The sequence below is a fragment of the Zootoca vivipara genome, chromosome 6, assembly GCF_963506605.1.
Source record: "Zootoca vivipara chromosome 6, rZooViv1.1, whole genome shotgun sequence".
Taxonomy (NCBI): domain Eukaryota; kingdom Metazoa; phylum Chordata; class Lepidosauria; order Squamata; family Lacertidae; genus Zootoca; species Zootoca vivipara.
In genome coordinates, this window is record NC_083281.1 from 90511532 (window position 1) to 90528062 (window position 16531).

General features: G+C 43.3%; 1 protein-coding gene across 1 annotated transcript in view; it reads left to right on the forward strand.

Moving 5' to 3' along the window:
• PPTC7 (protein phosphatase targeting COQ7) overlaps positions 1 to 16531 on the forward strand; it is a 24823-nt gene continuing 8292 nt past the window's right edge. The window contains exons 1-5 of the mRNA XM_060276360.1: positions 1 to 264; positions 1338 to 1566; positions 11775 to 11954; positions 14375 to 14573; positions 15900 to 16023. Of these exons, the coding sequence (XP_060132343.1) occupies positions 1365 to 1566; positions 11775 to 11954; positions 14375 to 14573; positions 15900 to 16023 (705 nt within the window). The 5' untranslated portion in view covers positions 1 to 264; positions 1338 to 1364. The remainder of the gene's footprint in view (positions 265 to 1337; positions 1567 to 11774; positions 11955 to 14374; positions 14574 to 15899; positions 16024 to 16531) is intronic.

Here is a 16531-nt window from a genome sequence, read left to right on the forward strand (position 1 = left end):
TGAGGAGCCGCCGGCGGAACGCGGGCCCGAAGCACGCGACGGGGCGGAAGATGGCGGCTGGAGATCCCGGCTGCCGGACGGGGGAGACACGCCGCCGGCTGTGAAGTGGGAAAGGACGAGGAGGACGAGGAGCAGCTGCAGCAGGAGAAAGAGAAGGGCAAGGGGAGCCGGCGACGGAGAAAGAAGGGAGGCCAAGAGCGGCTGAGGGCAGAGCCCAGCCCCCGACCTCAGGGGCCGCCTCACGCCGAGGCGCCGCAGCCTGAGGTGGGGGTCTAGAGTCCTCCCGGGAGGGGAGGCCGCCACTTGTTTCTGTCATTTTTTGGGTGCAGCTGAGAGGCAACTCCTGAAGAGAAAGAGGGGCTGGGAACGGGGGTCGTCGCTCTGTGCGCTCTGAGGGGCGCTGGGCACCCCCTCCCTCAGGGGGGGCCTCGTGGAGGAGGAGGGGCAGTGGGAGCTGAGCCTCCTCCCTCGTCTGAAGGGAGTCACTTAACTGAGGAGAAATTGGCGGGAGTCGAAGCCGTCTCTTTTCGGGGGCGGGCCGGGGGCTGAGCGCCCCCACCTCAGAGCCCCATTCTGGGTTGTGAGCCCTCGCTCTCAAGAGGGGCTCCTTTCAGTGGGGGGCTGACTTCCCCCCCCTCCGCTCCAGTTTTTATTGTAGATCTGAAACGAGCCTCGTGGTGAGGAGGAGGGGCAAGGGGTGGGGTCTTTGACCCCTGGCCTTTAGGCTAGGGCCTTATTCCGAGGAGGAGTTGGAATCCGTTGAACTCCCTCCGGTGAACTTTGACACACTTGGAGGGCCTTGGGAAATGTGCACCAGGAGAAGAAGGGGTCCTGTTTAGGAGGAGCGCAGGTCAGGCGACCTAAGCGTGCTGACAGGAAGGAAAAACCTGCCTGAGTTTAGAGCCGTCTTGAAACTTAAGGCATTGCTTCTGTCTTTATCTCTCATTTGGGTGGGAAGGATAGGTAATGTAGTTAGTATAGAGACCCCTTCTAGAGAGAGGCAGAGAGAGAGAGAGAGACCTAAAAGCTGAGTTTTCTTTTTGGAGAGGGTGGGTAAAAGTGGTGGATAAGGAAGTCTCCAGGAGACTGAATATAGGTATAGAACATCTATATATCTACACACACACACACACACACACACACACACACACACACACAAATAAAGGAAGGGGCTCTATTTCAAGGTTGAAATAACCTTTTGTTAGAGAAGAGTTCAAACAAGGGGTCCCCACTTGGAGGGGTCCCCACTGGGAACCCTGGGTCTTGGGGTGGCCCTGGTTCAGAGCGGACTACGTTGGCTCCGGTGGCAGATCTGCCCACGATTTCCCTCGTTGCAGGCGGTCGGCTGCTGGGCTCCCCACACCATGTTCTCGGTCCTCTCCTATGGCAGACTGGTAGCCCGGGCAGTCCTAGGTGGCCTTTCTCAAACAGACTCTCGAGATTACAGCCTGGTGACTGCCAGCTGTGGCTTTGGCAAGGACTTCCGCAAGGGCATCTTGAAGAAAGGCATGTGCTACGGGGATGACGCCTGCTTTGTGGCCCGGCACCGATCTGCAGATGTTCTAGGTGAGTGATGTCTGAGGCTGGTCTTTGTGTTTGTCTGACTTGCCTGTCTTCCTCCTCATGTTTGATTGAATATAGCACCCCTGGGTAGTATTTGAAAAGGCCCTATAATTACATATCTGCAGGCTGCTGTCTCAGAGCAAAGTGTTCCAGGAAGATCCAGGAAGACAGTGAAGTAGATTCCATGATTGTGGGGGGCTCCAGAACTGATCTTGCCCAGTCTAGGTTCCTGTGTGGGCTGATGTGTTCCTTTGCTCATCAGGACCTGTCCATAATTGCTCCCCTGTAGTTCCAACGTGGCTGCTACTTTTTTAAAAAGCATTTTAGGTTTCCCCGTCTTTTTAAATAGCTTGAACTTAAACTCTTAAGGTGTCCCTCCCCCCCTTCTAACCCTGCAAATGAAATAAGCTGTTGGGAGCAAACACTTCCTGCCTTTAGCGCACCTTGTGTCCTTGTCAGGTGAAAAGCAAAGTGACATTGAAAGCGGTTTCAGATGTCAAGCTTCACTCCCCACACCCACTTTCCTGTGGTTTCAGAGCTCCTGCTGATCTTCAGTGCAGTGCAGCTGTGCTGTTGTCAGATGTCACAGGAGCAAAGGGGGGAAACCTCCTGAGTGCAGGCCCTTTGTGGGGGATGTGGCTTCTCAAATCCCCTTTTGCTTGCTGAGCAGCAGCAACATGAATGTAGATTGCTAAACACTCCTTGGTGTATGGTTTATTTAGAGTTGAAAATTTGCTCTTGTATCTAAACATATTATGTTAGTGAAACTTAGTGTTGCCATGGTAGCTTCATGTCTGTTGCAATGAGTGATTTTTAAAAAAATGTTGTAATGAGTGATTTTTTTAAAAAAAAAACCAATGTTTTGAATAGTACATTTAAAAGAATCTTGTCAGGTGCCAATTCTGTAGTTCTGGATATGGAGGACAAAGAAAAATATATCGTCTTTGGTCATGCAGTGCAGTTCATCTTTGTTCTTAGGCCATAACCCACAATGCAGTTTGGCTGTTCAAGTGTCTTATCTAGCATATGATCCATGTTGAAGGGAAGGTCAGTAGAGTTCTTCCTTTCTGTCAGTAGAATTACTTGCACTGTGAATGGAAAGGGAGTGAGTGATGGATTTCTATCAAATGAAAGACTGATTGGAGTCTCCTTGGTTCTGCATTGCTCTTTAATAGTATAGCTGGGCATTTTTTCCCCCTCTGGCCCTTATTTTGGTTGGATTACAGTGAATTGTATGGCAGGATTTGATGATGTTATGTCATTATGTTGCAGTAGTCCTATGTAAGCAGCCTTGTAGTGTCACTGAAGTGATGCAGGGAATAAATCCTCTTTATTTTCATTTTTAAATACTTTGTTTCCTGTACTTTATTACTGTTGTAGCAAGCAGATTTTATTTTATGTATTACATTTATATCCCACTTTTCCTCCTTATGTGTCATACATAGTTTTCTCCATTGTAATTTTTTCCTAATGCTTCAGAAAGTGATTTTGTGGCTTAGTATTCTTTGGATGATTGTTCTAACAGCCCCCCTCTTAATTTTGATTTAGGTATTTATGTCCTCTTCAGTCAGTTAAGACTGACTCCTAAAGCAGCTTACAGTTGAAATCCACCATTATTTTTGTGTGTGTTGGGTTCCGTCTCTTCTGGCCCATGAAAATACACTCCAGGTTCCAGGCTCTTCCCTGGAGAAGGAGCTATAGGTGAACTCAAGCTTGCTGATGACAAAGATATTAACCTCTTGCTGTCATTTTTCTATTGGTTCCTTAGCCCAATCCACAGTAGATAAAATAAAATTCTCTTTTTGCTCTTAGTTCTCCATTTTGAAATCTTTATTTAAATGATACTTTTATTAGCCTACATAATTGGATATTTTGCCCTTCTTTCCCTCTGTGTGCCCTGCATGTTTGGTAACCATGTTATCTTTTCTCTGTTTGGTGTCCTGTGCTCTGCCTGCATCTTTTGTTCTAAATTTCAAATGTCTTCAAACACTTATGCAGCTTCACTGTTCTGGATTAACTTAATTAATTTTATACAACCTATAAAATAAAATGGAGAAGAGCTTGGCACAATTAGGTTTTTTTATATAAATAACAATGTAGAATGAGTTTTAAATGTGTTTCACTTTCCATTCAGTCCAGATTAGCTTTATATATTACTCATTTGTGGATATAAGCATGCCAAGAAGATCTCTGCCTTCAGTTTTCAGAGTCTTTGTGGGCTGGATGTGGGTGTGGAGTAGCCACATGAGCTGCTCCCATCCAGTGGGAAAAAAATTGCAAGAGCACTTGGAATCTGCCCAACTTCTAAGTCCCTGTTTGACCACAGTTAAAAAAAACACCACCCCTACACATGGCCTTTTTCTGTTGTGCAATTACTAGATCTGAAGAACAGCCCTGCTGAATCAGACCGAAGACCTGTCCCTTCCTGCTCATGATTCCCAGCAGTTGGTATTCAGAGACCTACTGCATCTGATACTGGAGCTATTATGACCAATGGACACATCCTTTGTAGCTCAGTGGTTACTGCTGCTGTCCTGTGCACTGTTGCAATCAAGGGGGCTTAATTCTAAGAAAGGCATTCATAGTACAGTATTGCACTGTGTCGGGTGTGAGCCAGGAAGCCCTCAGTTCAAATCTCACCTTATGTGCTCTCTTAGCAAGTGGATTAAGGCAAAATATTCACCCAGCTTCAGGCACTCTCCTGCATTGTGGGAAAGGTAATAATGGCCTTTCTTGTAAAAGGGAAGAGGTTGTCAGCAGTTGATATTCTGCTGAAATTCCTACATTAACAGAGAAGTTGTGAAGATTACTAAGAAGTGCTTTGAACACTTGCAGTACACTAAATGCTAATATGTTCTGGAACCACATGGCAACTTCCTGCAGATCCCAGTGCCTTGGCTGCCTGAAGTGAGAAGGTTTGGTGCCAGCTCTTGGTGACTGTACATGTTTTGGCCTTTCAACTGTAACTGCTTCGCTAGCTTTCCTTTCATGGCAGTATTGTAAAAGATCCTCCATAGGAACTCAGGAGAGATCAGGGTCTGTGGTGATGAAAATTGTAACTCTGAAAGGCTTACATAAAAAGAGCATGAAATGTGATTTTGGTGCAGAAGTTGAAGGATCCTCATTCCTTTCCTTAGCACCTTGTTTGGGACATTAGTCAACAGCAGTTTACAATGAAGCAAAAGCCACACTGAGAATGCATCAAGCATGTTTACATATATGGGGATAATTTGGATCGTTTATTCTTCAATTAAATTGTCATAGACACTTCATAAGGAATACATTGCTAGAGTGAGGAAAGGGCTTGGGAGATCACAGGAAGCTTTCTGTAGATGCCTGTGTTTCCAAGCTGTTTTCTGCAACCACAAGGAAAATGTGTGGGTTTAAAAAATAAGTAAATACTGAAACTAGAGACTTGCAGGTTTGTCAGAACACCAGGTCCTGGGTTTCTGTGCAATTTGGGCAGAGTTAACAGACAGGCACACACTGCTTGGGTTTTCCTCTTTGGCTTTTACACTGTTGACAAATCCTAGGCTGGGCGTTTTATGAGGGATAACATTCCAAACCGTTTAATCATTTTAATAAGCCCCAAAACAGTACTGTTGAAAAGCGATAGATAGATATGAAAAGATCAAAGACATTTCAAATATTTCTTGGAAGATCATAGAATCATAGAATTGTAGAGTTAGGATCATCTACCCCAACCCCACACAACACAGGAATCTCAACTACAGTAGATCATGCATGGCAGATGGTCCCCCAACCTCTGCTTAAAAATCTCCCAAGCATAGGTCAGCAATAAAAGACACTGTGTCATTGAAGTTACCATAACTCATTATTCAAAGGAGCCAAAACAGTGAAGGCCTAGTGATCCCAGCAACTGACCAGTAAGTCTTTCCCCAATGAGGCAGTTGTGAGGACTATAGGTCGCCATCACTTTCTAAGGCTCCTCTTTTCCAGGGTATTTCCCAAGCAGTTGCAAACTACACACAACCAATCTGCTCTGCATGTTTCATTTCTCTGCATATTCTAGGAGATAGGGAGGAGGGTGGTTGGCTGCAGTAGGAGGGCCTGTTACCTCTTCTGCTTCCTCTTCCTCCTCCTAGTCTGCTCCTTCTTCCTCTGTCCACTCATTGTTGTCCCACCACCATTTCTCTGTCTCTGAGCCTTCTTCTCCTGGGGATACCCTTTGGGTTTCCCCAGCCTGTACTTTCCACCACTCCTCGGCATCCAGCCAGTCCATAACACCAAGGAAGGAGAGTCCACCACCTCTTGTGGGAGTGTGTTTCCCTGTCAAACTGCTCTTGCCATCAGAAAGAGCTTCCTAATGTTTGATTGGAATCTCCTTTCTTGTAACTACCCTTCGGTGCAGGGGAAAACAAGCTTGTTCTATCTTGCAGTCAAAGCTACAGTACTCAGAAGTAAGCCTCATTAAACTAAATTGTGTTTACTCCCAAGTAACTGAGTATAGGACTGCAGGCTCAGGAACATTCCAAACTCCTGGCTGATACATAGCTACTGCTGCATCCACAGCCTTGCTCCTTGCACTGGAAAGGTGGGGGTGGGAAAAATGCAGTTTTGCTGCATCAGCCCTCAGGCTGACATAGCAAAGAGGTCTTTGCCATCCTGTGAATGGCAGGAGGGTCAGCGGATCCTGTGTCGGCCCAGCTGCACCCGCACAACATACAGTACTGTTTTGCCAATTGCTGGCAGGGATACTGCTAGCAGTAACGTCAGCCCACCCACCTTTTGGGCTTGTGCATTGGGATGTTGCTCACCAGCAGAGCTCCCCTGCCCCATCCAAAACAGGGATTGAAATTGTTCTGTCATTCTCTCAGTATGAATGATGCTGAGGTTCTTATTAATTTCATCCCACCTCAAAGCATGTATCGGTCTTAATCCTTCTTATAACTCAAATCTCCTCCTTGGAAAGACAGCTTCTCCAAAGCATAATCAAAACAACTCCGCTTAGTGGAAAAAAATATTCACCAATGTAAGCCCAATTTAGGCTGAAGGACAGTCTGTGAAAATGGTAGGTGATGAGCTAAGGGGTTATTTTGTTAGCATAAAAAGAGGCTTGCATCCAGGGATCTCATTTGAACCATGCTATTGCTTAATTATTCTGTTTGAGAATGCTGGATGGGTAGACAGAGTAAAGGCACACACAAGGAACTAATGCAGAATGTCCCAAGGTGGCTACTTCAGGAGGGAAGAATGCAGGTAGTGGGCGTTTTGCAATAATTACTTGCATTTTTAGTAAAAAAAAATTCTTTTGGCATGGTCAGGTTTTCTAGTATCCTAAGATTTAACAATTACAAGTACCTGTAAATGTCTTTAGTTGGTGTGGAGGGCAGCACACAGGTGTTTTGGTCTCTGATCACTGACAGACAGGTGAAGGAATGCTTGTAACAGCCTGCTTATAACTGTTTTTAGCCAAAGTTGTGGTTTGTTATTGGCCAAAATAAAACTGCATATTTTAGAATAGTTTGTGCAAGTGGGAAAGTAAAATTTGGATCTGATCCTCTGGAAGATACCATACCGGTAAGTGGTTGTACCAGAAATGCCCTGCTTGCTGCCAGCACAGCATACACCTGCCCTCCCCTATAGCCTACAAAGAAGTTCACTGCTACCTCATCAGCTACCATTTGCTTTAGTGCTTGCTTGCCTTGAGTATCTGTAAGTGAAGCATGCATAGCATGTACCCAGTCAGTAACTCTGGGGACTGTCCTCCCTGTAGTTGGAAGAACTGCTTACCTATGCTCACTAAGGAAGCAGAGAATCAGAATGGTTAAGACATTCTTAATCTGAATGATTAAGTCTGAAAAAGTGTGCATGCACACAAAGGCTCATACCAATGACAAACTTAGTTGGTCTCTAAGGTGCTACTGGAAGGAATTTTCTTATTTTGTTTTGACTATACCAGACCAACACGGCTACCTACCTGTTGCTAGAACGGTTAAGAGTTATGGTATAGAACTGACTAACAGCAACAAAGGTTAATTTAGTATGTTCAGTGATATACAAATAAACTAAATTTTGTAAACTGCTTTCAGGGATTTCTTTCTCTTTTTTACAATCAAATGGTGTATAATTTTTATGAAATAAATAGGGTTAACTTATCCAGCCATGTTCAGTATTTAAATCCCATGCTTCAGATATTTGAGAATTTTTTTTTTATGGCCATGAGTTTGCATTAGTTTTTAATCAAACTAGTTTTTTAGTAAAATAAAAAAAATCCTTCAGTAGCACCTTAAAGACCAACTAAGTGCTACTGAAGGAATTTTTTTTATTTTGCTTCGACTCAGACCAACACGGCTACCTACCTGTAACTAGTTTTTTAGTGCAAGAGGGAAAATATATTGATACACCATATAGCCAGGGAATTTATACAGACACTGTTCCTTTGGAACTGTCCTTGGTTAGTTCTGATGAAATTATGCGACTGCTGGTGATTTTAACACAGTGAATAAAGCTAGGTCTGTTGCCCAATTACAGAAATCTTAGTTGATTAATGGATTGAATTTGCCTAAGTGTAAAATGACATAAGTATGCTTTGTTTTTAGATGCACAGGCATAATCTTTGATGAGACATGTTCTTTCCTACATAAGAGAGAAGGAGCTGGAATGCCTCTTTTAAGATGGAGTTTGCCCTCTGTAGGTTTTTTCCTCCCTCCAATACTTAACAGTTAACCATGAAACAGGTCTTTAATTTTTAAATCAGGTGAATCATTTAGTTGATCAAAAGTTTTTTAAATTGTTCTTTAACTGTAAACTAAACATGTTGGCCCTACCTAACCCCCAAATCCCCTTTGATGCCCAGTTCTGAAAACAGTAACAGATGTAGGTATCTTTTCTATGATATCCAAAGGAAACTTTATTCTATTAATTAATTAGTTACAATTTTTATAGCCTGCTTTTCATTGAATGTCCTCAATCCCAGAGCGGGAAACAAATTAATAAAAGTAAACAGGAGAAAAATATTAGTACCGGGATTATTAAAAATAATATAGAAAAATTACAAAATCATATAAACAAGACCAATAAACAACTAAACAATTTTATCATAAGGTAAACAAGCAAAATTACAACAACATAACTTAATATTTCCAATGTAATAAAGTACAGGCCTCAGGGTTGACCTTGAACGTGGGAAGTTATAGAAGACTTGAACAGTTGGGGAAGTAGGAGTTGCCTTTTTGTACATGCATGAAGGCACTTCTTTTACAGTGTGTTGTGGCTGAGTTGGTGATCTGTAAAGAGTGCAGGTTGGGATTCCTGGTCTCCCAGCTGACTGTCTCTGCAGAATACTGTACGCTGTTCAACACTTTCTGACTGTTGTTGCTGAGAGTGACATGCTGGGTTTCAGAACTGAGGAATCTGGGGGTGATGGAATAGGATGCTTGTCCAGACTAGTTGTGGAAGACTGATCAAATGCTAAGCAGCATTTAGAGGAAGGGGAAGTTGATGAGGCAACCGCAAGGCATACATACAAGGTTGCTTAAATATGTTTTCTTTAGCTAATGTGCTGGCACGATTACAATCTCCAGAGGCTCATACACAGGCACACTTTTAATTTATTTGTGGTTGTGCGTTCTGTTTCTTGTATGCCTTACCATTCAGGTCCCATTGTGTTTAAGCTGCAAGACCTGCAGTGATTTTGCCCACGTTCTGTCAAATGACCCTTTCATACCTAATGTAGGCATGTAAGAAAATTCCTGATCCCCACCCCAAATCAATTAATCGGATGGGGACTGTGATTTTTTAAACCACTGATAGAGAAATCAAATGGTTAATCTAATATTAATTTTTAACATATTGTTCAGAGCAGTGGTTCCCAAATGGTGGTTTGTGGATTCCAGGGGGCCATCGTAACTGACCCAGGAGGTCTGCGGCACCATTCACATAACAAAAACTACCATAGAGATACCAAAAATTTCAAAAGCAGAGAGGTCATGGCTTGTTTTTTAAAAAACAGGGTGTAGTATAGGCAACCCCTGATTTCTGTGGGGGTTGTGTTCCAGGTCATGTGTGCACAATGGTCAAGCACATATAAGCCCGTCTATTTTACCCCCTTTTTCTACCACTTCCGGGTTTGCAGCAAAGTGCACAGGCATGGTCGTGCATGCATTGAACACTCCAAACTACTTTGCTCATTGGGAACCACTGGTTTAGAGGATTCATGTGCATTTCCTAAAGAAGAAAGGAAGGGTGTTCTTTAGTATTCAGGGTTATGGTATCCAAGTTGTGCTTTGTATTACTTGTGGTGTTACAATAGGGGGATTGTCATAATGCTTGCTTTCTGGTGTTGCATTGTGCGTAGCTGTCAAGTTTTCCCTTTTCTCGCGAGGAAGCCTATTCAGCATAGGGGAATTTCCCTTAAAAAAGGGAGAATTTGACAGCTATGATTTGCGTAGATTTTTTTTTTAATACAAATCCTTAAAAAATCGTTCTAAAAGGTTATGGACTATTTTGGGGAGAAATCTGATTAATGCTGATAGTCTGTTCAGAGTCTGGCAGTAACATGCTGACAGATTACATAGTTCATGCCAAGGTCAGCTCTAAACCCTCCATCTCCAGTTCAGCTGGCATCCTAAGTGAAAGACATTTTACAGATTAGCACATTTTTCTTTATGCACTAAATTTTCAATTCTAGGATAGAGGTTTGCAGCCTTGGGGAGCTGGGATAGCTCAGTAGGTAGAGCATGAGACTCTTAATCGAAGAGTCATGGGTTCATACCACACGTTGGGTAAAAAGATTCCTGCATTGCAGGGGGTTGGACTAGGTGACCCCTCGGCGACCCTTCCAACCATACAATTCTGTGATTTTGTTTAGCAGATTTATCTTCCTTTGGTTCACTCCCTGATAGTTGAAAAAGTGACTAACACTGCATCCTGAATCATTTAACATGAGCTTCATGCATTCCATAAAATACCAAATGTTGATACTTGCAGGCTGAAGAGAGTTTCTGAACCAAATAAGTTTAATATTATTAGAGGGGTGTGTGTAGGCTGTAGCTACTCAGCAGTACCACTGAGAATATTTCTTACTCTTGTTTGACCATGGCAAAATCCTCAAGAATTTGCTAAACAACTTTGCCCTTCAAACCCTTCTGCAACTGCAGAACTGCTGCAGAAAGTTTTCGGAGAAGGTCCATTCTTGATCTTGATGCCTGATGGTGTTGGATAGCAATGTTTGAGAGAAATGGGCTCCACACTGTCCAACCATTCTGGGAGCCTACTGTATAGCTGTAGTAGCTTATCAGCCAACCACTTTCTCCTGATAAATGTGTATAAATGCACCATTCTGCTCTCCTGCGTATGTTCATGGTTACGTGGCTGGTGCATGTTTGATATCTCAAATACAGTTAGCATCTCCTCAAGCTCAAAATCGGCTGAAGTTGAAATGTGCATGTGAATTCATGACTAAAACTGTATCACTGCAGCCCCTCACAGTTAGCCTGTCTAACCCGTTCTTTTCCCTTTTACTTACGGTACATTTTGGTGATGAAACTGGTTAAGATGAATTGAGGTGCTCATCTTCAAGAAATATAGGTGACCACCAGCTCATAATTGATTCTGTTAGAGAGGTAATCATATCTATGCTCCGAGTTTCTTAATGCACCCAAAGGGGCACAATCACTTTTGGTTAAAACTGCCAAGTATCACAGCTCCGTTATGCAAATCTAGGGTGCTGCTTCACATGAGAATGTGGGCCAGGCATCCCCAAACTTCGACCCTCCAGATGTTTTGGACTACAATTCCCATCTTCCCCGACCACTGGTCCTGTTAGCTAGGGATCATGGGAGTTGTAGGCCAAAACATCTGGAGGGCCGCAGTTTGGGGATGCCTGATGTGGGCCCATTTAGAGATGAGGAAACCACCTGAATAATACCAGAAAGGAAGTAAAGGTGACTGTCCTTGATCCTGTTGACTTCTGCATAACTCCCCCCTCCCCCATCTGTCTTAAGCTAGTTGCATAATGAGCCCTTATTTTGGGCTTTCAGCAATCAGAAGTGATTATATACCTCTGTGCTTTCGGCATAACATATTGAATTAGTTTAGATGCAATTAGTGATTAGTTTAGAAAGTCTTCTTTAGAAATATTAGCAGATATGGAGAATATTTAATTAAACCTCATCAGCTTTGCATGTTTAATGTAAATTTCATCTTCATTAATGCTGAGGAATTTATTCATAATATGTGTTATTTAGGGGTTGCAGATGGTGTTGGAGGCTGGCGGGACTACGGTGTTGATCCTTCTCAGTTCTCAGGGACTCTCATGCGCACTTGTGAACGCTTGGTCAAGGAAGGACGGTTTATACCAAGCAATCCTGTGGGGATTCTCACCACGAGCTACTGTGAGCTGCTGCAGAACAAAGTACCTTTGCTTGGTAAGCATAAACGGTCTCTTCTCTTTCTCACATCAGTCCACTGAGGTGTATTCTTAGCCAGCCATCTTAGCCGGGAAGTTCTTCAGTTATCACCTCCTGACAGGAACTCCTTGTTTGGCCTAGGTCAGGAGTGGGGAACCAGTGACCCTCCAGATGTTATTGGACTATAGCTTCCATCAGCCCCAGCCAGCATATCCAATTCCCAGGGATTATGAGAGTGGTAGTACAAGAACAAGTGGAGGGCATCACATTGGGTACCCCTGGCCAAGGCAAGCCATCTTGTAAGACTCTCAAATTATATTTGACACATGCAGTCTTCCAACAAATGCTTCCAAAATAAAAGGTGGCTTTTGGCCACAAAGGGGAAGTGACTCTGGTTTGGTACCACATTAAATAAGCGAGCAAACAAAAACACTTTGATGTAATTCCTGCTCTTTCAGAACTGGTTGCTGATGCAGGCAGATATATGTTTATTTAGGAAAATAAACTGCAAACGCTTTCAGTTTGAAGCCCCTTTGCTTCTCCTTTGAATCTGAGTCCTTTTTACAGGGTGATGCATCACTTGTACTTTGTTGCTCCTACCTTTTATTTTTGGTTTTCTAAAAGCAATATGGAGTTGCCATTATTGGTTTCAGATTTAACTTCCCCACTGGGAATACATTCCAGCTGGGTGCCAGTTTAGGAGAAGTCTAGGGGTGGATATTTGTGTTATGTGCTTTAACTTTAAACACCTGCTGAAAACTTTTCTATTTCACCAGGCTTAAGGAGGCAATTAAGAATACATATTTCCACAATGGTTTATTCATGTCTATTTTTAACTTTTCATGTTTTTATTGTATTTTTTATTTATTTTTGTTGTAAACTGCTTTGATATTTATTTATTTATTTATTGCAATCTATAAATATTTTTATAAATAAGTTAAAAATAAAATTACTGTTTATATTTTACGTTCATGCCATTCTCTTTGAACTCATGAGAGCAAGTGGGTCTCACAATAGAACATTGCAGTGTGGAATGCGCCAGTTCACTGTTCCTGCCAGTCCCATCAGCCAGGTCTTCCAGATAACCCAATTACCCCCCTCTCCACTCTTGTCCCCCAAGACACTGTGATCGCTGAGCACACCCAGTCCTCATTCAGCAGGGTTTTTTGTGGGGGGGGGCTGTTGCCCCATAGGTAGTGTCTCCCCAAGATTATTTGTACTTCTGTGACCTTGGAAGATCCCTATGGCATGCTGACACCTTTTCTTGTTCCTCAATAGCCCCCTTTCACCCACAGCCCTGTGAGCACTTAAGGGGGTGAGTTTGATGTTAGGGGGAGTGATATTGGGGGGCCTTGAAGGAGCAGGATTTTGCTGTGTTGAGAACCAACCATGCTAATGGAAACGGACAACCTTTAGCACACTTAAGTGCAAGTTACTTTTCACACCGCACATGCTTCTCACCTGACCTTAGCTGCTCTGCCAAGAGGTCGCTGTACGCTGTAACTATGTATGCTATATATAGCTAGCCTCTGCTGAACTCAGGAAGAGTCATCCCTTTTTCATTACACACCTAAAGAACGGGCATTGGCTGCAGCATTTCGCCTTCAGTTCAGATGTTGCTGGAACTGCTTAAAGGAGCTCTAATTTCAACTTACATCATGACTAGTTTTGTGGAAAAGTCCTGACTTAATTGAATGTTGCCAAGGTGGCCTCATGCTGTGAGTGCCTGTCCCATTCATCTTGACCTTCTCAGTTCACAAGAGCACATCAGCTCCATGTTTGGCACTTGAATTTCTATTTGCAGTGCATTTCTGATCAGCTTGACTCCTTATCCGACACTTCTAGATTTTCTTCCTTTTAGCTGCTGTAAATTTTCCCCTTATCTTGATTGCTTTGTTAAACATTCCTTGTTAGGAATGCCAATATAAGAGCCAATGTGTCAGTTGCTCACATGTTCCTGGTATTTAATTGACCAGTGATGAGATAGTAGAGTACATGTTTGCCTAGTGCTGTTAAGTGCTGTCCAACCTCCTCAGCACTTCTTTGGGGGCTCTTTTGAAATGAATGCATGTTACATGTCTGCCTCCACAAATCTTGGTTGAAAAAAGTGCATAGAGTGGGTAAGAGTCCAAATAGCTGCTTATTAAGTTTCAGAATAATGGTGGCATTGCTTTTAGAAGTCTGATGTGCTACCCTTAAGAAGAGCTGTGTTGACTTACCAAGAGAACAGCACTGGAAGTCTGTTTCTGCTAATTAGAAATAGCTTCTCGCAGTAGTTGGAAAACAATAGACATTCTATTCAGCTCATTTCCATGTAGTTTATCTCTCTTAAGTTCTTGTCCTTGCTGGACCAAACACTGCAGCCAGTGGACCCCACTTAAAGTAAAAGCAGCTGCATTTATATGTTGTTACATAAAAATATTTAATTTTATTTCCAGGGAGCAGCACAGCTTGCATTGTAGTTCTGGATCGGACAAGTCATCGTTTACATACAGCAAACTTGGGGGACTCAGGCTTTTTGGTAGTCAGAGGTGGAGAGGTAGTACACCGATCTGATGAACAACAGCACTACTTCAACACTCCGTTCCAGCTGTCAATAGCACCACCTGAAGCTGAAGGAGTCGTCTTCAGTGATAGGTGAGATTTTTAAGTGTGAGTGGCCAGATCTAAATTCCCCAAAACGATTATGTTGGGTGCATCCCCAGTGAATTGTGAGGGGAAGTTGTGCTCACACCCCATGTCCCAGAATGTGTAACTCCCTTTTTCCAAACAAAGGAGAAGTATGGGAAATGATCTTTTTCTGCTCAGGGGTTTTTATGGTTGCCCGAAAGGGGCTTTTCTCTTCTCACTAGCCTGGCTTCACTAATTACAGTGGCCATTAGAGGCAAAGGTGTCTCCTCCTTGCATGAGGCTGTGCAAGGGTTATGTATGGAGTATTCCTCATCTCTCTGATATTTGCATGTTACAAAACAGAGCTTTGGCATAAAGATGGTTAGGGTGTGGTGTTAGGTTCCTTTTATGCCTCCAGGTCCCTGCTTTAGTTTGACTTTCATGTGTGGCCACATTTGCCAGGGCCTCAAATATCACATTTTAAAATTTCCCTCCTACTGACTTGTTTGCCAAGGAATACTACTGTTTTATGTGTTGCTGTTGGAAATATTTTTGGCTATAAGAGTGAATTTGGCTTAAGAGTGAATCAAGCTGCTCTTCCAAGTTGAATTCCTGGAATGGGTGCTAAAAGTTTGTTCTTTGTGGCTGTTTTGCACTTGCAGCAGGATTTGAATGGAGATGTGGAAAAAGCCTTGTCCCGCTGAGTGCATTCACTAGTGTCCAAAATAGCTGTGTGTTCGCCCAGCATGCAAATGCTGTCATGCTGTCCTGTTCATTTCGGGGACCTCCTTCTCACTCTTGGGATTTGGATTGGGAATCTGCTAATTTTGCATACTCTGGCAGTGAGGTAGCAAATGCTTGAACAGAGAGGGAAGCATGTGACTGCAGCTTGTATTTCAGTACGGTTAAAAGCTTCCAGCCGTGTGCTGTGCCCAATCAAAATGAGCAAAACTCCCAGTTGGCAGAACACCAAGGTCCACGATGGGAGTGTTGGAAAAGCACATTCTGTTCAATGGGAACTAGCAGCTTTAAAAGGGTACCTTAGCAAAGAACTTGAAGCAAGATTACTCCCTTTCCACTGGTGGTGCACAGCAAGGCCTTTGGCACTTCACAGGTCAAAGAAGGAGTCACTCAAAAATACTAGTGCAGCGGAGAGATCATGGGATCTATCCCATGCTGCTCTACTAAGGTTCCTTTTGCCTCAAACTGTCTGTCACAAGTCCCAGTGTTGTGTCTAATGAGCTATGTCAGGTAAGCTGAATGTAGTGTTCTCCCCATTTTACAGATTAAACTAAACTCTGACCTGAAAGCCATTCAAATATATGTAGCTATTTGGGATCATTGTTTTCACAGCCCAGATGCTGCAGACAGTACTACGTTTGATGTCCAGCTAGGAGACATCATTCTGACAGCCACAGATGGGCTTTTTGACAACATGCCTGACTACATGATCCTACAGGAGCTTAAGAAGCTAAAGGTAAGCAGTATGCAGAGAGTTGGGTGAAATGTTTAAACAGAGACGAGTTCATGTAACTATTTGCATATTATGTTAGTCTACTTGACCCAAAGTTTTTAAGCAAGGTGGACTAAAGTTGCTTCTGGGGCCCTCCAAGATTAGAAGCCCTGAAGCTTAAGCTTCATTAGTTTTGTAGCAGATCCGCCCGTGGCTACACCATTTATGTAGGAAATGAAACAGACTGGCTGTCTTTCTCATGATGGTGGAACTCTGATTATCAGAGTGCCCCTCCAATAAGCTGAATTTTGAATGCATGAGAGTTAAATACAATGTCCTGCACTTATGCGTGATCGTGTATATGCATGACGCTGGTAAATAATTAAATCATTTAATTTAAACACAGAAATTGTGGGAGAGCAGGAGAGCCCTCGTGGCTCATGATGAGACCCTCCCTGGAGCCTTAAGAGGACATCAGCAGGGGCAGAGGAAGCCTCAAAGAGAGGCGCAGCGGAACTGACACATAGCTAGT